Source organism: Crinia signifera, chromosome 1 (genome assembly GCF_055691185.1).
Source record: "Crinia signifera chromosome 1, ASM5569118v1, whole genome shotgun sequence".
NCBI classification, from domain to species: Eukaryota; Metazoa; Chordata; class Amphibia; order Anura; family Myobatrachidae; genus Crinia; species Crinia signifera.
Genome location: NC_139217.1, coordinates 148,019,003 through 148,041,903, shown reverse-complemented (window position 1 = coordinate 148,041,903; position 22,901 = coordinate 148,019,003). Strand labels below are relative to the sequence as shown.

The following is a 22,901-nucleotide window of genomic DNA, read 5'->3' as shown; positions in this document are numbered from 1 at the left end:
TAACAATTTATACTGAGGCTGCTATACCACAATGTTACCCGAGGGCCGGGGTAACTTACATACAACATACACTTCCAAAATTATGGTCTAGCGCCCTTTACTCAATTGATAGTTCATACGTCATTTCTCCAAGATAACAATTTATTAAAATCTTCAAAGTTTGATTGACCGTCTGGCCGTACAACAGAATCCCATCCCGTTTCGTCCTAAGACTTCATCAGGGGATTTTATACAGTCCGAATATTAAATTTCTTATTGAAACGATTAGGAGATGCGATGTCGGTGAACAATTATTACACCAATTGCACTGGTAGAGATTAGTTTGTTCTGAAAAGAGCTCGGCCTGTTACAGTCTCTCTCAGGGACCTCTATCTCTTGCAAGGAAGGAAAGTAGTTTCCTCCTTGCAAGAGATAGAGGTCCCTGAGATAGACTGTAACAGGCTGAGCTCTTTTCAGAACAAACTAATCTCTACCAGGCCAATTGGGGTAATAATTGTTCACCAACATCGCATCTCCTAATCGTTTCAATAAGAAATTTAATATTCGGACTGTATACAATCCCCTGATGAAGTCTTAGGACGAAACGCGTTGTGATTCTGTTGTACGGCCAGACGGTCAATCAAACTTTGAAGTTTTTAATAAATTGTTATCTTGGAGAAATGACATATTGACTATCATTTGAGTAAAGGGCGCTGAACCACATTTGGAAAGTGTATATATATGTGTGTGTGTGTGTGTGTGTGTGTGTGTGTGGTGTGTGTGTATATATATATATATATATATATATATATATATATATATATAAACTTTTTTGAAAATGTGTTAGCAATGAGTGCACCTGTTGAGTGACCTGGAAAATGTGAACTGTGTTGGGTTCTGAGTTTGAGACCCACTGTCCTAGATCATAAATAACAGTAGCCATTAGAGCCAGCTTTATGGGTACTGGAGCACCCCTAGTACTGTATGTGCTGCCCGAAGTTATGTGTGTGTATAACAAGTCATGGTGGTTGTAATAAGAGCACCCTCAAGTTGGCTCACACATATGTATGCAAACAGCATACATATCATGAGACTGAACTTAGGAAAGTAACATTAGATGTTTAATTACATTACGGTCTGTATATTTGTGAGAATTCCCAGTAACTACATAGGTATGCTGAATGCATTCAAATCCTTACTTTTCACAGGTTTCCGGCAAACGTGGCATCTGATCATTTAAGTTTAACATACATAATGCTAACTTTCATCTGTACTTTTAATTGTTTTCTTTTCCTTTAGTTACGATATAAATCCTGTTGTTCATTAACGAGAACCCCTGACAGAATAAATTAGAACACACAAAACATATCTGAAATTAAAGACACACACTCCCACTGAAATTTTCCAGTCGGAGAGAATTTAACTTTTTTGTTTTCATTTTATATTTACCAGGCACGTTTTCTAGAGCTTTTTATACTCCCAATTCTGGCTTTTCACGATTAAGACTAGCTAAAATTACTCTTACCTATGTTCTTTCTCTCACTGCTGCTTTGGATGTATTCAGTAAACTTCACCTTCCTACGGCTCCTCCCCCTCTAAATGAGGGAGAAAGCTTGGTCAGCCGAATCCTTCAACTCGGACCTCCTGGGACCAAATTCCTTGGGTAGGATAGACTTAAGATCAAGTTGATGGATGCCGGCCTCCCTATTTGTCCCTGTTGTTCTTCACTATTATTTATTTTATCTGTCAGTAACCTATTCCCATCTTGTCAGTATAATTTACGTTAAAATTTTCAAAATCAGATGTGGTCTGATGAATTATTATAATCTTTGTGTGTGTTTTTTTTGTTTTGTTTTAGTGGTATAGTACGTGTGGTTTTCTTCCTCTGTGTATTTATTGTTCTGTGGTAATTTTTTTGCTTGAGCATGTTATTTTTTTTCAGTAGTGATTGACTTTGAATCTGTGTCAGAACAATTTGGATCACAAACCTAGGCAACAAGTTCATTGACAGTACCTACATTTGAAGTACCCCCCCCCCCCTAACAAAATAAATAAATATGTTTTTCAAATAAAAATATCCCAGACTGCATATATTTTGGGTGTAGACAAATCTGGTTATATCACTTCTTTTATAGCCATAAAACAACCCCAGCACTTCTCTGAATTTTTAGATTTCACTTTCCGTATGCAATGAATCTGTTGACTCCATTAGATCTTGTGTGTGTGCTTGTTAATTAGGGGCTTAAGACCTTTTCCCTAGCTCGAAATAAGTTCTCTCTGTAATTCCTCACCGTGATGTATTGCTATTCAGGCCTGTGATTGTGGAGATCCCTCATTTCGCGGCTCTACGTGGAAAAGAGCGGGAGCTTGTGATACTGCGCAGCGAGACTGGTGACAACTGGAAAGAGCACTTCTGTGAATTCACGGAGGATGAACTTAATGAGATACTTAATGGAATGGATGAAGGTATTGTCCTCAGAAGGTGGATTTTTCAATCATATCCTATATAATATGCTATATAATATAAGGTTCACACTGCTCCTCAACTCTATGTGGAGAATTCAAGTGCCGTGCACCCCCTCAGTCTCTAGATGCACCCGACGGAGCAATTCAAGTTTTGCTCCATTTGGCCACGCACAGCTGCCATTGCTGATACAGTATTACTGTTGTGGTGTTCCATCATTTACTAAACCTGGACTATAAGTACCATAACAGTATTACTACAGTGTTACATTATGTAAAAAAAGTTTAATTGATGGCACAAACATGTACTAGGCTCTGCTAGTCAGATTCTTTGGTTATAGAGCTAAAGTGAGTTACAAGATTATTTTCTAGAAATGTAGGGCCTGATTCAGACCTGTTCGCTAGTCTGCACATACTCCCAGCCTAGCAAACAGGTCAGCGCCGCCCTGCCGAACACCCGCCCCTCCGCTACTCATGCTGTTCACATCCCCTCGCTAGCATGTGAGGGGATTTGGATGAGAACGCATCCTATCCATGCAGCGGAAAGGGCGAGAAATCATTTCTCCCCTTCGGTAATAAAAGTTTGTCTATACTGAGTTTATTTCCACCACAGATCGCCGAAAAGGGGGTGGGTACTGACATCATGTGACATCAGCAGCCCACCCCAAGTATGCATCAACCCGCCTGCGTTCCCAGAGGAACGCCCATAAAAAGCTGGGCGTTCCCCTGCTCTAGCCCCCTGGTAGCCTCCTCTGGAGTGAACGGGCCGGCAAAGCTCAGCATCATGGTCTTATTAGCTTGCAGTTGTGAGAATACTCTTACTGCTCACCATGCCAGTGCTGGGAGCTGCGCGTTGTGTGAGTCAGCGCTGCCAGTTTTCTCAAAAATGATAAATAAAATAATTGGAAAAGAGTAGTTAAATTATACGTTTTTTTTTAACCTGGAAAGTATTTTTCTTCTGCCCCAGCATTGCTGAACTGAAAAGGTGATAGGACAAATATGCAACCAAGGAATGCAGTGCTAATGAAGTGCAAACGATGGAATTACCTTTACAATGAACAATATTTTATGTATTTTAAAAAGATAATATTTAATAAAAATAAAAAAATAGTACCATTGAATAAATGTATATAAGAAATATTAAGAAATCAAAAATAAAAATAATTGCAACAATACAAATTCCCCTATACTGTATATAGCATAAATCTTTTCTTATTACACCCCTTGGACAGTTGGTAATTTGATAGACAGCAGCATAGAGTCTGATTGAACATAGGAGATTACTTACCAACTAGTGGCAGAGGAGTTTGTAATCCAGCTATCTGAATTCTCAAACAATGTGGTGTGGAATTCCTGATGAATCATTTGGAGGCCACTCACCACTTCAGAGTATAATTGCTGGTAGGCAGTATTCTTAGTCCAAATTAGAAGTAGATGACATAGTCACCAAGTGGTACAAATAAGTTGGTGTGTCCAGGGATGTTTCAGACCAATAAATTTGCAAGTCAGAATGATGGTGGTGCAAAACGGGGGGTTCAGACATGTTTTGCTGTGCCTCCATAAAAAGCTTTATCAAAGGAAACTTGTTTTTATTTTTTTAATATTCTTTATATACATTTATGTTCAATGGTACAAGTGTGCAGTACTGTCTTTTTTCATTTTATTAAATATAGTATTTTTAAAATCCATCAAATATTGTTCATTGTAAAGGTAATTCCATCATTTTCACTTCACTAGCGCTGCATTCCTTGGTTGTATTTTTCTTTTTTTTACTGGACTCCCTATCTTGTTAGTTGCAGCTGCTTGTATCATCAGCTCCTGCTAAGCGCTCCCCCCACTCAACACTCTGTTATGGGGTATTGTTTTTTTCAATCGGAGGACAAAACCTGATGATAGCCACTACCAATGCTAGTACTTAGTAAAACGCTGTTTTTTCTAAAGAAAATGAAGCTGTTGTGTTTTAGTATTAACAATATTACTTTCACATTATCCTATAGTCCTCGACTCTCCTGAAGAACTGGAAAAAAAGCGAATCTGTCGCATTATCACCCGAGACTTCCCGCAGTATTTTGCAGTGGTTTCCCGTGTTAAACAGGACAACAACCTGATTGGACCTGAAGGAGGAATTCTGAGCAGCACTGTGGTCCCCCAAGTCCAGGCTGTCTTCCCAGAAGGCGCCCTTACTAAGAGAATCCGTGTCGGCCTTCAGGTATGGATCCTAAAAGCCATCAACCCAAAAATATACACAGATTATTTGTGTGATCTTCAGTCAACTACCAAACATAATTAGATTGTGTGACTAGTGTATGACCCACAAGTATTCTCTGTCTGTATAGCAGTTGCACACCATAGTTGAGGGGAGGCATCTCTTCCCTCATAGCTCTTAGTGGCTGCTAGGGCAGAAAGGAGGGGTTTAAGGAGAGAGAGAGTAAAGGTGATAGGGTGCAGAGAGGATAGAAGAAAGGACAGAGAAAAAAGGGACCCAGGAGACTGGAGAGTGGACAAGGTGACATGACCGAGATTAGTGGTTCCAGGAGAAAAAGAGTAGACAGGACAGACAGTAGACAAGTTGGCAGGACAGAGTGGTGTAGTCACAGGAAAGGGGAAATGGAAAATAAGAGAGGAATGTCCCAGGAGAATGGAGGATGTGCAAAAGTGTCAAGACAGATAGATAGGCATAGGGTCTCAGGAGACAGAGGGGACAGAACAGAGACCAGTATCCCAAGAGAGTAGGACGTGGACAGAGAGTAGAGGTGTCCCTATAGATACCAGGATAACTAGGATAGGGGGACAAGGTGACAAGGCAGAGAGAATGTAAAGGGGACAGGGCTGAGAGGAGGGCAGGGCTGAGAGGGGACAGTGCTGAGAAGAGGGTCCCAGGAGAGAAAGGCAAGAAAGGATAGGGGAATTGTGTGTGGGGGGCGTATGGCGACTTGGAAGGGTGGTGGTAGGTATTGTAAGAGAAAGGGAAAAAACCCTCCTCAATAGCTAGCAATCTGGAAAATGATGGGTCCAAAATTCGTTGCCATATAAAGCAAATCAATATACAATACATTTATATTTAAAATAGCCAACATAATAATAATAATAATAATAATAATAAAAATGTCAAAGAATTATTAATGTTTGAACTATCATGATAGTGTGTGGATGTATCAGAACATAGCTAGGGAGGGGAATACACAGATTTTGATTGGTAATTTCTTCTCATGAAAGCTTAGTTTTGCAGTGTGTATGAAATAAAATTGTGTAAGTAATAAATATTATCTTGCATGAGTGATATCATGTTTTTTTTATTCAAGGCCCAGCCAATGCACAGTGAACTTGTGAAGAAGATATTGGGCAACAAAGCAACATTCAGTCCTATTGTGACTTTGGAACCAAGAAGAAGGAAATTCCACAAACCTATAACAATGACAATCCCCGTACCTAAAACCTCCAGCGACGCAATGCTGAATGGATATGGTGGTGATACACCTACGTTGAGATTACTATGCAGTATAACTGGTAACCTTCTATATTGCTATATCTTCGTTTTATACTGGCAGTCTACAATACAGATCCCTGGGACCATAATTTTGGCAGAACACTATAAATATTTTTGTTTTCTTCTACATACTTGTATTTGATGCATTACACAGTGTGCATGCAGAAGTCACACAGATGGTATGAGAAATGCATATGTTATTCTTATGGTTTTATACGGTTCTTTACCTCACATGTATTAGGTAGAATAAAATATACCACAGTACGTATGCACATGTACCACCTAAAGCATTTTGTTTCATGCAATTAATCCTGATGAGAAGCAACAAGCTGTCGATGCACCCTTAAAGAACAGGTCCAGCTTTGTGTTTGTTTTTAAAAATCTACCAATAACAGATACTTTAAACGATAATAATAATAATAATTATTATTATTATTAGCCTGGTCACATGGCAGCGAGTGCCAACCATGGACATACAGTCAGCAGAAACCCAGGCCCATGAACTGTATACAGACCTTCTGCTAAAAGTATTCTTGTTAAGTACACTTTGCAAGAGAATATATCTTATTATTGGCTAGATTTGTGACCCTTTGGGGGAAATTTACCAATATGAAAAACCTAGTTTTTCGTATTGGTTGTTTCCCTACGACTGCATACGACTGTTTAAGTCGTATGCAAAGTCGTGTTCCGGAGGGGGATTTACAAAGCAGTCAGATACGACTGCTTTGTAACCCTCCGATGGTGTAATGATTCGTATTAGCGGCCGTATATACGGCCGCTAATACGAATTATTTCTAGCAGTCTGCACGGATCAGTCAGATCCGTGCAGGCTGCAAGGTGTAAAAAAAAATAGAAAAATAAATAAATAAAAAAAAAAACGGCGTGGGGTCCCCCCACAGCCGAAACCAGCACCAGGCTGAAGGAGCCGGGGCCGGTAATTAAAAATCAGGGAGCCCGACAAATAGGGGTTCCCCGATTTTTAACAACCAGCCCCAGGCTCCAGGTCCGGGGCTGGTTCCCAAAATACGGGGGACAAAATGAGTAGGGGTCCCCCGTATTTTAAGAACCAGCCCCAGGCACAACCAGCCGGCAGGGTAATGTCACAGCCGGGGGGAGACTTTTTATGCAAGTCCCCCCGGCCAAAGCATTAACCCTACCGACCAGTCAGCCTGGCCAGGGGCCCTGGGGGAGTGGGGACCCCCCCAATAAAGGGGTCCCCCCCCTCCAGGACTTACCTGACCAGGCTGAAGCCTGGTGCTGTCCCCGGTGACCCTGGAGCGGTGGTCACCGGGCTGATGGTATTGTGTAAAAAATAGATAAACCATTGTTTTTTACTGTGGCACTACAAGTGCCAGCAAGCCTCCCCAGCAAGCTGGGACTTGGAGAACCACAAGTCCCAGCCTGCTGGGCATTAAAGGGCCCGCTGGCACTTGTAGTTCTACAGTTAAAAAAATAGTGCACAAAACACACTGACACACTTTTAAAATAAAACTTTATTACACACAAAGCCCACACATACTGATACTTACCTATCTTCTTCCCATAGGTCGCCCTGATGTCCTGTGTCGTCTTCGGGATCCATGTCGACGTCCTTCTTCATGTCGACGTCGCTGTCGGCGATGGTGTCCCCGTCCGGATCCGAAGAAATCCATTTGGGAAGCTGTGGAAGGAAACCATACTCACCTGTCCCAGCGCGACGTAGTCCAGGTAAGGGTCTTTGCAAAAAAACAAACCGACAGCCCCGAAACCAAACCGGACACGACGGAGACACACGGTGTGTTTACATCGTGCGGCTCCGCCTCCCGAATGCCGCTATTGGCCGCCTTGCGGCCTAGCGGCCAATCAGGAGCCGCTAGGCCGCAAGGCGGCCAATAGCGGCATTCGGGAGGCGGAGCCGCACGATGTAAATAAACACACGTGCGTCTCCGTCAGAGTCCGGTTTGGTTTCGGGGTTTTCGGTTTATTTTTTTGCAAAGACCCTTACCTGGACTACGTCGCGCTGGGACAGGTGAGTATGGTTTCCTTCCACAGCTTCCCAAATGGATTTCTTCGGATCCGGACGGGGACACCATCGCCGACAGCGACGTCGACATGAAGAAGGACGTCGACATGGATCCCGAAGACGACACAGGACATCAGGGCGACCTATGGGAAGAAGATAGGTAAGTATCAGTATGTGTGGGCTTTGTGTGTAATAAAGTTTTATTTTAAAAGTGTGTCAGTGTGTTTTGTGCACTATTTTTTTAACTGTAGAACTACAAGTGCCAGCGGGCCCTTTAATGCCCAGCAGGCTGGGACTTGTGGTTCTCCAAGTCCCAGCTTGCTGGGGAGGCTTGCTGGCACTTGTAGTGCCACAGTAAAAAACAATGGTTTATCTATTTTTTACACAATACCATCAGCCCGGTGACCACCGCTCCAGGGTCACCGGGGACAGCACCAGGCTTCAGCCTGGTCAGGTAAGTCCTGGAGGGGGGGGACCCCTTTATTGGGGGGGTCCCCACTCCCCCAGGGCCCCTGGCCAGGCTGACTGGTCGGTAGGGAGAATGTTTTGGCCGCGGGACCTTATATTATAAGTGTCCCCCGGCTGTGACATTACCCTGCCGGCTGGTTGTGCCTGGGGCTGGTTCTTAAAATACGGGGGACCCCTACTCATTTTGTCCCCCGTATTTTGGGAACCAGCCCCGGACCTGGAGCCTGGGGCTGGTTGTTAAAAATCGGGGAACCCCTATTTGTCGGGCTCCCTGATTTTTAATTACCGGCCCCGGCTCCTTCAGCCTGGTGCTGGTTTCGGCTGTGGGGGGCACCCCACGCCGTTTTTTTTTTTAATTTATTTATTTTTTCTATTTTTTTACACTGCAGCCTGCACGGATCTGACTGATCCGTGCAGGCTAAAACGCAAATAGAACAGGAAAATGGTGTTCTATTTTCCTGTCGTATTTGCGTGGGTGTTTCACACCACTAAGCAGCCGTATTGTCAGTACGGCTGCTTAGTAAATCAGAAACCACCATTCTTTTGAATGGTGATTTCTGTCGTATCCTATCGATGGTGTAGACATTCGTATTTGTAACTACAAATACGAATGTTCCATCTTTAGGACTACGAATTGTTGTATTTTTGGGATTGTAAATCCCGAAAATACAAATTCGTAAAAAAAAGGTGTATTTCTCCCTACGAATACACCTTTTTTCTACGAATCCATTTTGGTAAATGTCCCCCTTTGTGTCTGTTTTGCACATTAATCTTCCCCAAAAAGTTGTAAAAGGTGGACTTTATTTAAATTGAATTCTACTACAGGTGAGGGGAATTTATTTCCAGAAGCTATGCAATCATTTCCTGCAGTAATTGTATAGCTTCAGACACTTATCCCAGGAGCTAAAATCCTGTGTTAAGTCCATGGATAATTGAATTCCCCACTTAGTGATCTATGTGTTGTAAAATGTTCCAATGTCAGTGAAGGAGCATTTAATTCATTCATGACCTTGTGTGATGATCATCCCCAGGTTTTTATATACAATGTTTTATTTATCAAGAAATGAGCACACAAAGCATGAGGACACAGTGAGACCTCACAATGAACTGAACCGGCCCCAATGACTCCTGAGTTAACCTACACTATGTACCATATTTTTATATGTCAGTGATGGGTAAATTGATACCCTTTAAGAACAGCATATGCAGCTCTAGAATCTTCAAAATGGTAACACATTGCCCTTAATCTTATTAAAATAACAATGTATTTAATTAAAGAAAAACACCAATGTGTATTAATATCTCAGCATGCATCTTAATTGAGAAGTAACACCGCAATCTGGCAATTGAAGGTGTTCTAGATGGCCAGATTGTCATATCAGCCTTTGCAAGTTAGGTATAAGGCTGGAACAAAGGCGACACAATTTCTGCAGTAATATTTCCACATGTCAGCCTGCTGTGCATATTATTTTTATTGTGCTCCATGATAGAGTATATCTGTGGAACCTAAATTAGGCAACAGCTGTGCAGCACAGTGATGGATAACTAAGCATGCATAGCATTTCTTACCTTGCTTCGTGAAGTAAGATGGAATCACACAGCGATTGTTTGTGTGGAATGAGGGAGGTCATGTGGTGCCTTCCTTCTCTGATCTCAGATGTGCTGCTCTCACCGTGTGACCTCCTTGCTTTGTTTAGATGTTATCATTTCCAGGTCCAAAGATAACATCAAGTTCAGCCTTTTTCTCTGGTGTATAAGCCAAGTGTTACCAGCTTCCACAGCTATTATGGAATATGAAGATCAGTGGGCCATAAAACAAAAAAGAAGATCTTGGGCTAATGTGGACTGTGGACTGCAGACATTTGTTCATAGGGCTGCATACAGCCTCACTGTCACCTGTTTGCCCTCACTGTTACAGGATATTACTGTTATTTCGAAATTACTAATCAGAATGGGCAACACTGATAAAACCAATATTCCATGCTAGAAATAGTTATCATCAGGTGTTAAACTAGTTGTTTAAATAGTTGTTGGTATTAACCTGCACCTAACCTAATGTCCATTTATATAACTATAGGGATGCTATCAGGTTACTATACAGTATGCGATTTTTCATAGATATTCTGAGTGTTTTATCCATACAACAAGTTGGAACAGATCAGAGAGCTCAGCTGTAGGATTACGTATATTTTCTTTACTATGCGCAGTATGGAGTTTCTAAGATGTTTGTTTTGTCTTTAGGTGGTACAACTCCTGCACAATGGGAGGACATCACCGGGACAACACCTCTTACATTCGTTAATGAATGTGTTTCCTTTACTACTAATGTATCTGCCAGGTGAGAACCATTAGATTTTAAAAGTAATGCAGTACTGTACCATTCATGAACTGTTCTCATGCACCTCACAAGCTTTGGGTACAATATTCCTATTTTAGATCAACTACAAATGGAGTATGCTGGTGTTGAGAAATAGCACAGTCAAGCAGCACACCCCCATGTTACTGGCATCTAATTGCTCCCTGCTGCCATTGGCTGTAACTTTAGCTTACTTGTCATCCTTACTTCAGGGGAGGGACATGTTCCATCTACAGTATTTCACATAGAGGTCACCACATTAAATTTACTATCTTAAGTCACTGTCTTTTGTTGTGACATTGGCCCTTGTTCAGATCTATTCACATTCCCCGTGTGACCGATGTTGGGCATATGCGCATGCGCAGCCGCATTTCTGCGCATATGCATACTCTGGGTGCGTGCGGCCAAAGTGAACAGACTTCGCCGATGGCACGCATCCAAGACAGCGGGCAGGGGACGTGGGGGGCGGCATATAGTCGCGCCCATGGGAAAGATCAGTGTTTCAGGGGCGTTCCCATGAAAACGCTGGCCATTCCCATGGACATCGGCCCATGACGTGGGTGCCGGGGGCGGGCAGCTGACATCACCGGAACTAGCTTTCGTTCATCTGTCAAAATATTATTTTTTCCTCTGAGAACCCTATGGATATCAATTATGGCAGTCATTACACTGGCAAATGGACATTTAATAAATATGTATTGTATAACTTTACTGTAAACTCCATTCATCTTCTATTTTTACTTGTATAAAAATCAGAATTATTCATTTTAGCGAAAAGTTCTTGCTAAATTAAAATTCTCAATGAATAAAAATAAACCATGACTAATCACACTGCCCATACAGGTTTTCTGTTAAAATATTTCATTTTGTACAAGAAAAGGACAATTGAATATTAGCATTGTTCAAATCTTTACCCTAGTTAACGTTTTACATTTTGTTTTCCTGTACAGGTTCTGGTTAATAGACTGCCGACAAATCCAGGAGTCTGTTGCCTTCGCTAGCCAAGTATACAGAGAAATTATTTGTGTGCCCTATATGGCCAAGTTTGTTGTCTTTGCCAAATCCCATGACCCCATTGAGGCACGTCTTCGGTGCTTCTGTATGACTGATGACAAAGTGGACAAGACTCTGGAGCAGCAGGAAAACTTTGCTGAAGTTGCCAGGAGTCGAGACGTAGAGGTGCCAGTTATGAAAAACTATTTATGTATTCATACTGATAGTAGGCATATTATCACATTCACATAGGGTCCATCATTCCCAATTTGAGAATTGGTCACTGTGGGACATGCTACTGTTCTGTAAGGATTCATCTCCCTACCATAAGAAGTAACCATGGCTGGACAGCACACATGGTAACCACTGCGTGGCAGTGTAATCACAGTCTGCAAAAAAAAAAAAAGAACAGGCCACACTTTCAGATCAATGCCCTTAAGGCTCTCCATCAGTATTCAATGGCTCCCATTTACTTGCCGTTTCCACCTCACTGGTTCTTTTCAGCAAGGTTGAAACGGCGAGTGTGCCCATTAAAACGGCGAGGTCCGCCACTATATGCAGCAGGCTTGCTGTATTTTCAGCAACCTCGCCGTCCTCTGATGGCGAGGATTTCACCGGAACTTTGCATAAGACGAGGGGGTTGGATGGCGAGGATGGCTTTTCCTCTAAACCCCCCCTTGCTGCTGATCGGCCTAAATCTATGGTTGACCATTATACAGAGGACAACCCCAGATTAACATTTCTTATAATCTGGGTCAAATTGCCGGGTTGCTTGACCCCAGTTATAAGGGGCCTTATTCTGATCGGTGCGGCCGGATCTGAATATGCGGCCAGGACCGTGCGTGCGAAACCCCGCCTTCCATACGGATCGCCAACTCCGTCCGTACGCGGTAAGAAGCTGGCCGAACGGACCGCATGTGTATTTTTCATGGAATACGCCTCCTCCATCTCAGGGAACCTCCCCCATCATTCGATGGAATGCAGGACCGAGTGGTCCACCAGCTCCCGCAACCTCAGACCACACGGACATTTTTCCGTGCAAAAGCAGGGATCTGGGCGGGAAGCTGACATCCGGCAATGTCATATGTCCGCCCCCTACACGTGCGTCATGACTGCATTACCATACGTACGCCCAGCATTTGCATGGGAACGCCCATGAAACGCGGGGCGTATGCATATGGTAATGAGCCCAAATAGCCCTTCACGCCCCTCTCCACCCCCTGTTCGGAGTGTTCACATTTCATGCGGGATTTGGCCGTACGCCCCGCTCGCACATGCGCAGAGACGCCTCTGCACATGCGCAGACACAAAACATCGGCGGCACGAACGCACGCGGATATTACCGCACCAACCAGAATAAGGGCCAAGGTTTGGTGCTTTCACACTGCACCTTGACCCAGGTTGTTATGTCAGCAACCCGGCAATATCCCGGGTCCAAGGTGCAATGTGAAAGGGGCCTTTGGGCTACCGATTTTATCCTGTAGGAAGCAAACTGAGATCTTAAGTACATATGCGGAATATATAAATTATGCAAATTTATTTTGAACAAATTATATTTTATTATATTTTACTGTAGCAACATAGAGCATGTTTCATTATAATATCATATATGTATAGAATAGTAACATTAATATAGTGCATACATAGGTTGTTTGTCAAACAGATTAGGAAATAGTTTTGTAAATGATTAAGCACAGATGTGGAATAGAACAATAAAGAATGAAAACCTTTCCATCAAAAAAGCATTTATTTAACCCTTTCAAATAAAATACCAACTGGCATTGGCATGTATACATGTTGTGCCTTCCATCCAAACTGCAGGAAATCTGACACAATTGATGTGTAAGTGGAAAAAAGTTGCCTAGGCAACACAATCGGGCGCCGAATGGTATGTGTCGCAAAGCTGCTACTTAAAGGGAGTGAGATATCCCTCAGACAAGAGAATACAAAAAATGAAGGAAGTAGCACTAAACAGTATTGAGATTAAAATTATATAATATTTAATAATAATAAACAATGAGGCACACTGAAAAAAATATAAAAAAGTGATAGAAAACTCAAGGCACCTTTTGACACTTTTCTGATTGAGTTATAGAACTGCAAGGATCCGTTCCTATGTATTCCGCCAACAATAGTCCACATATACAGGTATCCAAGGGAACGTCTCTCTCAAATCCTCCGCAGTGGCTGTGGTTATAAATTGTAGATCTGAATGGTGACTGGCCTGGATCCAAAGGCTGATGCATCCATCACAGTATTCTCTAGAATTTACAGAGTTAAGTTTAGGTAAATAGGGAAGAAGAGAGATTATTTATTCCATATGAGCTGCTATGGACCTGGAGGTATTAGGGAGTTGCTAGTACCATATCTCCCAAATGATTGGTGTTCTGAGGGTGGTACCACATATAATAGAGCTAATATTTTTTTTATCTCTTTTTGTCCATTTGTGAAAATGATATATAGATGACAAATAAATACTTGACAAATAAACTAACCCAAAAAAGTATATGTGCATATATATATAGACAAAGGGGTTCTGCGCAAAAATCTTATAAATAATAACTTCACGTCTGTGACGGGGATATGTAGTGCAGCTCACTCCAAAAGAGGCTGGTCAGGCCACAGGTATAATGGAAATGTAAACAAAGGGAAGAAGGAGCGCACACATGAGCAAAGTCTTGAGTTTTTACTTAAAAAATCTGCGTGTAAGCTCAAACATATCAAATAAATCAAGCCAGATGTCGGTGATTATTCTCATGCTGGCTTGATTTATTTGATATGTTTGAGCTTACATGCAGATTTTTTAAGTAAAAACTCAAGACTTTGCTCATGTGTGCGCTCCTTCTTCCCTTTGTGTGCATATATACATATATATATCCCAGCAACGTAGGTGGCACTCAGAAAGGATCAAGAAGGTGACCTACTTGATCGTCTCTGAGTGCCACCTACGTTGCTGGGATATTTGTACGCAGGTGCCGGCCTGCGTTGTGGAAGGCACCAGGGCATTTATTTTCACTAACAGCCGGTGGAGTGCCGCTTACCAGTTCGAGATATATATGTATATTTTATTTATTTATTTTATTTATTTATTATTGTGTTCATTGTCATATGCAATCACTTTTGTTTTGTATTGTTTTCAGGTCCTGGAAGGAAAACCAATCTACGTAGATTGCTTTGGAAACATAGTACCTTTAATAAAGAGTGGCCAACATCATATATTTAGTTTCTATGCCTTTAAAGAAAACAGACTTCCATTATTTGTCAAGGTAACATCTAGTAATTGATAATACAAGTGACCCACACATTGCCATTAGAGTTCTTCACTTGAATCCTTGATTACTATACTGTGCAGCCATGTTTTATCAACCTATTTTATGATCCCTAGATCCACCCATCTTGAGCTAAATCTGTTTATTTTGTGTATAAACTCTTCAAATTGATTGATATATCCAGTGGCGGTTTTTACCTATGGGCTGCAGGCCTGCAGCCCCCCCAGGTAACATCTGCCACTATAGTGAAGCCAGATGCAGTCTGTGACTGGCAGTGACTTCCTATTGGAAGTCCGACCTGCCAGTCAAAAAGGCAGTCCCATTGGGAGGTATTCCCTCTGTCCGGGACACCTTGCTGCGTGTTACCGTGCAAAAATGGCAAATGCGCATGCGCAGTACCTATATCAGTACTGCTGCTGCCGCTGCCTTCCCGTCCCCAGCGCCTGTCCTATGATGACAGGAGCTGGGACTGGCGCATGCCCAGTACAAAAATATGTACTGCGCATATGGCCAGCTTCTATGGGCTGCTTCGGCAGCAGCCCATGGTAGTAATCATGGTCCCGGCGCCTGTACAATATAAGTTACAGGCACCGGGACCATGATTACTACCATGGGCTGCTGCCGAAGCAGCCCATAGAAGCTGGCCATATGCGCAGTACATATTTTTGTACTGGGCATGCGCCAGTCCCAGCGCCTGTCATCATAGGACAGGCGCTGGGGACAGGAAGGCAGCGGCAGCAGCAGCGGTGGCGGCGACAGGGGGAGGGGGGTGCCTGCCACCAGAGGCAGCCCCCCTCCCTGAAAGAGGTAGGAGCCGCCACTGAATATATCAACAGTTATTGGTCTGTTTAAAAATGGCAAATAATCTGTAGGTTGGCTGTATAATACAGATTGTTTTTTTCATATAACGGAATGCAACATTTGGGTATGCTTGGAATATCATACGCATAGAAAAGTGGAAAAAGAACCTACAATAATCTAAATGTCACAAGTCGGAATGCATTTTATTGTTTTGCACTACAAAAATATTGTTATATTATAATATTATGTTTTCTCTCAACATCAGGTACGAGACACAACTCAAGAACCTTGTGGACGCCTGTCTTTCATGAAGGAGCCAAAATCTACTAGAGGCCTTGTGCACCAAGCCATTTGTAATCTGAATATCATGTTGCCACATTACAATAAGGTAGGTTGTGCATTGTTTTACTTAAATCACCAATAAAGAGCTGCTTAATTCTGTTGTATGACGTCTTCATTTAGAATATTAAGCCCCATGTTTGACTGATTTGTGTTTGGAAATTGTCCTTGACAATTATAAAACTAAAGAAAACATTGCAGAGTAAAGGAGCATATGTGGTAAGCCTTAAAAAGCAATTAATATTGATCTGTGTCCTCATTGGTGGAATTAGTGCTAAGAAATACAATAATAACCACTTACAAATTCCTTTAGCCATAAGCTGAATGTAGAGTACCGTATATGATTTATCCTATACTGTATCAGTGTAATATATAAAACAATAATGCTAACTATAAATAAAATTTTGCTTGCACTAACAGGGAGGTGACGTGTGCAGATTATTGTATAGTGATGGGTAAGACAGTATGTTACTGTTGAAATGTCCTGCAGTCCTTTTTTATGCCGTTATGGAGGCTCGGTATATAATCAGTGGTTAAGTGGTCACGTTCTGTATTGCTGCATATAACAGGGATACAGAATTGCCCACAAATTAGCATTTAGGGGGTTATTCTAATCCACTCTTTTTGACAAAATCCTTCTTAGACGGACAAAACCATGTGCACTGCAGGGGGGGCAGATGTAACATGAGCAGAGAGAATTAGATTTGGGTGAGTTATTTTGTTTCTGTGCAGGGTAAATACTGACTGTTTTATTTTTACACTGCAATATAGATCTCACTTTGAAGTAAAACCCCACCCAAATCTAATTATCTCTGCACAAGTAACATCTGCCCACCCTGCAGTGCACATGGTTTTGTCCATCTAAGAAGGATTTTGTCAGAAAGAATGAACCAAAATAAGGCCCTTAGTGACTTCACCGGCAAAAACAACGGTAATATTAAGTAGTTTTCTCTTCATCTCCCTTTTGCTGCCAGGAATTTAAGGCAATATTTCAAATGTATTTACAGTTTCTAGTGCAGTAGATTCCGTTGCACAAATGCACATGGGTGGCCATTGACAGATGTCCTAGTGGATATCCAGCAAAGTCTTCCTACAAAAAACTCCCATTGAAGGGTAAAGGTAATGCAGTGGCGTAACTATCGCCCTGCAGCCCCCGCGGTGGCGGGGAGGCGCTTGGAGGGTGAGGGCGCCAGGGGGGGGGCTGCAGGGCTATTGTTACCTGCTGCGTCTGCCCCGGGACCTTTCACCGGCTCTCTGTCTCCTCTCCCTGCTCTCCCGGCTCCGTCTGCAATAAAAAATGTGAAACACAGAAAATGGCTGCCCCCTTAATGCAGAACGTTTTTGAGGATGCTAGAGGAGGCGGAGGCCTTCTCTAGCATCCTTAAAAACAGTCTGCTGTACGGGGGCAGCCATTTTCTGAGTGACATGTTATTTATGACAGCAGGAGCCGGGAGAGCAGGGAGACGGAGAGCTGCAGCACAGACTGATTCGCCGACGGAAGGTCCCAGGGCAGACGCAGTGGCACTATGTGGAGGGGTTGGGGGGGTCAATGTGTGTGGGGGGGGGTCGGGGTCGAGCTGGGGGGGGGGGGGGTGCAAAAGAGTTGTGGCGGGGGGGGGGATATTTTTTCATAGTTACGCCACTGAGGTAATGCCATCAAAAGGTGGTGTTACCTTGCACCAGAAAGCAAAGCTTTCCGTCATTTGTCAAACCAACAAAAAAAATATGGATGTTCTATAATCAATGAAAATAGAGATACTGGAAGAAAAATCATTGTTTTTCCTGTTGTACCACTCTTTTAAATGAGAGGATGCGGTAATAAACCTTTTCTCCGGCAAAATAAAATAAGGTTTTATCGCTGCTCCAAAAATAGGCACCTAAACCTGGCACTTTGTTTCTGAAATAGTAAGTATAGGTGCCCATACACGTACCAATTACCCGGTACTTTTTGTGCTAAAATAGCATCGTTGTGCATGCGTTGTGCATGCGATGCAATGCTATTTTAGCACAAAAACTACCGGGTAATTGGTACGTGTATGGGCAGCTTAAGACAACACAATAGTAAGTAAGAAGACAGGTTTTAATTCTCTCTTTTTCTTTTTCAACGTTTCATCTGTTTTGGCTTCAAAGGAATATGAATCAGATCAAGAATTTGAAGATGAGGTAATTTTTCACAGCTGTTACTAAGCTGATACGAAGGCAAATTATCAAAATACAGTACAGCTAGCCATCATGGTTTAACCAACTTCTGTGAATCGATATAAGAAGAAAAAACCATGATGTATTTTGAGTCACTTATGCCACTGGTGCTACTGTAGGAGAAATATATTAAGTTTGTCATGTCTGGTATGTATTGTATGTATGTATACATGAGCTATAGTCAATTTAGCTGTCTCTAATGGATGGATACGTACATTGTATCCTTGCTGTACAGCATCCAATCACACAGAAGACTTCAGTGGCTCCATATCCTCTAAATATAGCCACAAGCTAATCATACTGCCAGGCTCATCTGTGTCCCACTGAGAGTCATTAATTATATCCCAGTTATCATAACACCATACATATCAGTTACAGTAAATCATTATGCTAATGAACTTTAGCACATTCCCAGAAATCATGGTAATATGTTCAGTGACTGATCATATAGACGCAAAGTATATATTTATACAAGTTGGCAGAAAATTGCTTCTCTGTAGATATAGTTGAATTAATGTTCCAATATTATCACTTTATTATGTTGCCCTTCTTGTTCCATACTGACACCTTGTACAAAGGTGACATACTGTAGAGTGATATCTCCTGTAAGACATGTTTGCAGCTTTCAGGATGCACCTCTACATTTCCCATCTTTGGGCGCTAGAGCTACTTTATCCATAAACCTGGAAATTAATCAAGATATGTAGATTACATTTTTGTGTTCTTTTCCTTGTTTACGCTGCATTGTTACAAATACACAGCCTCAACAAATACTTAGCAAATACCTACCGATTTCTTATTAAACAATCGACCATACGCCATTTTGCTTAAAAATGCAAATCATGGATTACTTGTCATTGTAAACTTTCTACTGCAACCGCTGTTGAGATGCCGGCGTTGGTATTCCGACCACCAATCATCTATGTATTTAGAATTTAGATTGTTGTTCATTTTTAATTCAGCCAAGTTTAATTTTTTTATTTAAAAATCAATAGCACCAGTTGCAGTGTCAATAAAAATGGAGAGACTGGCTGTTATAAAACACACTACATTCTTACTGCAAAATGTGTTCATATCAGGGGTATTAGTAGGACCATCCCCTTATTAAATAATACAGCTCGGTGTTCATGCTACATACAGTGTAAATGGTTGTGCTGCCACCTTGTGCGTGACAGGGAACATCCTCACTCGGGCCATATTATAAGCCCTCTGATCTTACACTACAGTCGTAAAGGTTGTAAATTGGACATATTTATTGAAACACTTGATATTTGTGGTGGTTGTTCTATCCATGTATCCTGTAGTCAGTAAAGCTTGCTTTAAGTGAAATATTCATACTACCACCTATAGGGCGGGATGTTCAAACATCCGCAGCCCAGCTCCGCCCCCCTTCGCCTCTCATCGCATAACATATGCAATAATTATGGCAAAGGACAGCTCTTGCGTTAAGAGCTGTCTTTTTGTGGTGAGAGTCAGTGGGTCCCACCACAAAAGACAGCTCTTAACGCAAGAGCTGTCCTTTGCCATAATTATCGCATACAGTATGTTATGACTCCCTCCCATATCCGGCGCTGCTGCTGCTGTGTCGGGCTCTCCTCCTCCCTGCACCCGGAAGAGGATCATAGTGCAGGGAGGAGGAGGTTACAGGTCCAAGCAGCACAGTACTGTGCTGCCCGAACACAGGTGAGGGGGTGTTGGTGTGGGGCGGTGCGGGGTGGCAGTGGGTCGCGTTAGAAGCCCATAGGCTTCTATGCGGCATCGCCAGATTTTTCTGGAGATGTCCCCCGTCGCAGTAACCCGGCAGGTGATGCTTAGAGCATCTCAGAATGCGGCAAAAACCCTGATAACATGGTTTTTACCGCATTTTTAGTTTAGAGAATCTCCCCCACAAACAGTATAAATGTATATGTTATATATTCTTCCAATGTCTTTCAATTAACCAAATGAATGTTTCCTTTCTTCCAGGAAAACCTTGCCTCTGATAAAAGTAAGTAATTTTTTAATTTTAATGTCATACATAAATTAGCATGAAAGAGTCATGCAGACTGTTATCAACTAAAATGATACTAACACTGCTTTTATAAAGCTAATACATGTAATATATTAGCCTTGTTCCAATAACATTATGTAGGGATGTAAACTACAACATATTTGATTAGACTACTAAACAAACCCTACCCCGCTACTGACCTTTCCTGTCCTCTTTCCCTTTGTTTCCGCTACAAAGCCCATTCCATTTTATTTTTGCCGTGCATTTGTTGACATAACATTGTCATCTCATTAACCCGCTAAGTGACTGTATCAGTTTTTTGCTGGCATAATGTCCTCATAACAAGATTACTACTAACATAACTGTAGCTAATCACTGTGGACACCTCCATGCCTGGTCAAAAAAAAGCGATATGGTCTTAATGCATTAGGTGACAGACAACATTACTGTGGTGAAGTGCCTGCTGTTTTATCTTCACTAAAATCTAAGAATTATTTCTTTATTACACTGTCAAAGAGCCAGTTTGTACACTAGCAATAGAACACTGTACATGTTTAATAACAGATCATGTATCAAGGCATTTACTGGTTTGTATAAATAAACCACCAATGTGATCAGAAGAATACAAATAGCAAACTTTAGAATTAATCTGTACACAGAAATAATGGTACTTGTGTATTATCACTGTGCCCATAGTGGGGGTATGAAAAGGTCGGTCGGACGCCACGCTTCGGGATCACGCCGATATTGGGGGGGGGGGGGGGGGGCATTAATAAATGACATTATATGTCATTTAATGCTAAAGTACATGAAATTACATTATAAGCTTCAAAATCACATCGCATGCCATACCATAACGGCCTGCAATGCGATGCGATTTCACTACGTTTGCGTACGTAGCAAATTCGGGCGCCGTGATAATACACAAGTACCGAAATAATTGTTCTAACAAAATCCCAGCCTTAGAAAAAAAAATATTTTTTTAACTCTTAAAATGATACAGTTCATTTTATATGACATCAAAAACTGCTAGGCATATATATATATATATATATATATAAGCTGTGGGGGTTGCTGCGGCACAATAGAGACTGGGCTTTTCAAATATAAATATTTAATGTGGTAATAACACACATCACGTGCCCGACGTTTCGGGGTCTATCATGCCCCGTTTTTGAAACGTCGGGCACGTGATGTGTGTTATTACCACATTAAATATTTATATTTGAAAAGCCCAGTCTCTGTTGTGCCGCAGCAACCCCCACAGCTTCTACCCATACCTGGCTGATGGCACCAGAGCAGCACTGAACCGTCGGAGAGGAGTGCCGGACCACCCACCATCTGCTATATATATATATATATATATATATATATATATATATATATATATATATATATATATATATATATATATATATATATATATATATATATATATATATATATATATATATATATATAATTCTGCACAATATTAGGATACAGTCTCAGTTGTAGTTGAAGGATGAAGCAGTAACTCATACGGATTCAGTATTGAATCCCGGCGGTCGGGATCCCGGCGTTCAGAATCCCGACGCCGGAATCCCGACAGCGGAAATGCCGACAAGGGGGGGACATGGAACGCCCCCCCTTGCGAGCTCGCTGCGCTCGCCACGCAGCGGGCCCGGTGCCTCGCTACGCTCGGCACACTAATTTATTCTCCCTCCAGGGGTGTCGTGGACACCCCAGGAGGGAGAAAGTGTCGGCATTTCGGCGGTCGGGATTCCGGCGTCGGGATTCTGAACGCCGGGATCCCGACCGCCGGGATTGTAACTGCATCCCACTCATACAGTCAGCTGGTACTTTAGCTAGTGCAGTGCAGATTACGGTAATGATTGGTTACTCTTGATGAGCTGCTGTAATGGCATTACATTGCCATATGGATTACTATGCTATGTCAGTTAGGGATTATAGAAAGATACATCCACGTTAGCAGAATACAAGGTAATGATAGCAGTTCTTCACCACAGTATGTTGCGAATTTCTTTCACATCATGCTATTTTCAGGTTATGGCTAACATGACCTGAGTCTGTAGCACCTTTGCTTTGCATGGAAATAACTTGACTTACATATACAGCGTGTGTGTGTGTTCTGTACGGATGTTCTTAACCTTTCGTTTGCTGTGCATAACATCTTCTATTTCAAATCATTTTATGTTGACCCATGAATATTCCTTTTTACCTTTTGTTTTATATTTAAACCACATCTTATGTGTACACAAACACTAAGGATGTTCCTAAGATCATACCTTCTCTTTATTAGCAAAAAAAACCCAACAAATTAAACAGAATTAAACACTTTTTTTTGCTGCAAGAGAGGATTTCAGTGCTGCATGTAAATAGGATAAATTAGTAAATATACTAATAGTTAGTATACTTATAGTAAAGAATTGGATATTTCTTAAACTGTGGGCACACTGTAATTACTGAATATTATTTCCGTAGCCGCCTCAGTGCATTATTGCTAAATCAATGTCAAATAAGTTCAAATTTAAACCATGGGAATTCCACCTTCA

General features: G+C 41.8%; 1 protein-coding gene across 39 annotated transcripts in view; it reads left to right on the top strand.

Moving 5' to 3' along the window:
• ANK2 (ankyrin 2) overlaps positions 1–22,901 on the top strand; it is a 486,040-nt gene that overhangs the window by 417,218 nt on the left and 45,921 nt on the right. For 25 of the 39 annotated variants that reach the window (XM_083174515.1, XM_083174496.1, XM_083174502.1 and 22 more), the window contains 10 exons: positions 1,544–1,642; positions 2,291–2,445; positions 4,440–4,651; positions 5,745–5,949; positions 10,641–10,737; positions 11,706–11,934; positions 14,889–15,014; positions 16,084–16,206; positions 18,288–18,320; positions 20,322–20,343. In XM_083174515.1, coding sequence (XP_083030641.1) covers positions 1,544–1,642; positions 2,291–2,445; positions 4,440–4,651; positions 5,745–5,949; positions 10,641–10,737; positions 11,706–11,934; positions 14,889–15,014; positions 16,084–16,206; positions 18,288–18,320; positions 20,322–20,343 — 1,301 coding nt within the window. The remainder of the gene's footprint in view (positions 1–1,543; positions 1,643–2,290; positions 2,446–4,439; positions 4,652–5,744; positions 5,950–10,640; positions 10,738–11,705; positions 11,935–14,888; positions 15,015–16,083; positions 16,207–18,287; positions 18,321–20,321; positions 20,344–22,901) is intronic. The other 14 variants (XM_083174528.1, XM_083174525.1, XM_083174521.1 and 11 more) reach the window with 1 other exon arrangement.